This window comes from Aplysia californica, unplaced genomic scaffold (assembly GCF_000002075.1).
Source record: "Aplysia californica isolate F4 #8 unplaced genomic scaffold, AplCal3.0 scaffold00496, whole genome shotgun sequence".
Classification (NCBI taxonomy): domain Eukaryota; kingdom Metazoa; phylum Mollusca; class Gastropoda; order Aplysiida; family Aplysiidae; genus Aplysia; species Aplysia californica.
In genome coordinates, this window is record NW_004797766.1 from 393,348 (window position 1) to 394,720 (window position 1,373).

The following is a 1,373-nucleotide window of genomic DNA, read 5'->3' on the forward strand; positions in this document are numbered from 1 at the left end:
GGGGTCTCCTTATGTACCTACCACTTAATTTTTATCGAGCTCGTGCTCACTTTATTAAATTTCCAGGCAAATCCGACCCTAATACGGTGCGCCATTTCTGACACAATGAGCCGGCTAGCTCTTGAACCTAGTTGTTGTTGTTGTTGTTGACACAATGAGCCGGCTAGCTCTTGAACCTAAACCAAGGGGGGTCGACAACGGAACTCCGTTATCTGACTGTGTGTCTGATTTACAGCTTTCATAAACTGAAACGCCAAGCATGAACGTGTTCCGCGTCTGTGAGACAATTGTATACCTCAGACTGGCCGTGGGGGAAGATACGTCCAGGAACTGAGCCGAAAGGGGGAAGAATATATGGGGGATGCTTAAACTGAACTGAAGGGGGAAGGGAAAGGAAAAAGTCTTTTTAAAACAAACTTTTCCTCCTGTGTATACGAAATTAACCTATATGGCGATCGCTATCGGACATCCCTTGAGAAATTAATTTGCACAAATGTTTGCCGTTAGTGCTTTACAGTGCACATCTACCTTCTGTCCTGATCTACAAGTGTCAAACCACAGCCACGTCAAAAGGATGATTCGCACCGAGGTCGTTTTAGAGCGACAACGATTCAAATGCTCAATTACCTTTTAAATATCCCGAATACGCTTTTCCGCGGTGTACGACTACTTACGAATTAGAAATCACAAAAATAGGGCAATGACATAGTAGGTAAACCATTTTATGGCCCTTTTAGTGTTAAACAGGGCCCCTAAAGATGCCAACTATTGTTCTCTTTTATCCCCAGGGTGGCTTCACCCGGAAGTATTCACTCAACTCCAAGACAGGCACGTTACTTCCGGACTTCCCTAATGCCAGGTTCCTCATTCTTCCTCTGTCAGTGCCCAGGGACAAGGTGAGTACTACCCAAAACGAGCTGTTCAAGTTGTAAGAGTGTCGTACTCACAATAGTAATTAAATAGGTGGTTGGTGGGTGCTGTGATGTGGTTCCCTCCTTCTTTCCTATCAAACATGTGTCGTCCTTATCTCTGTCACAACAACCCGCAGGGCAGAAATTAGAGACCTCTGACGCGCGGAGCAGGTCCTGTAAGTTCCGAAATGAGAGATTAATTATTAGACTTTCAACTGTTTCTTTTCACCATTCCTCGTTTAACTTAGTGAACACACTTGTTACTATGCTATTCAGCTGTTGTCGTTTCAAACTTGTATTTCGATGACCCCCTAGAATTTAAAATTTTGGGCAATTTTGCGCTTTGAAAAGCACGCTGCACTGTTTATAAAGTATAAGAGTCTTCATATTTTACTTTGCAACAACCACAATGATGATGATGATGATGATGATGATGATGATGATGATGATGATGATGATGAT

General features: G+C 43.0%; 1 protein-coding gene across 1 annotated transcript in view; it reads left to right on the forward strand.

Annotated features, from left to right (window-relative positions):
* LOC101853024 (DNA-binding protein RFX6) overlaps nucleotides 1-1,373 on the forward strand; it is a gene marked incomplete in the record, with an annotated part of 90,512 nt that overhangs the window by 60,325 nt on the left and 28,814 nt on the right. The window contains 1 exon segment of the mRNA XM_013086723.1: nucleotides 789-896. Coding sequence (XP_012942177.1) covers nucleotides 789-896 — 108 coding nt within the window.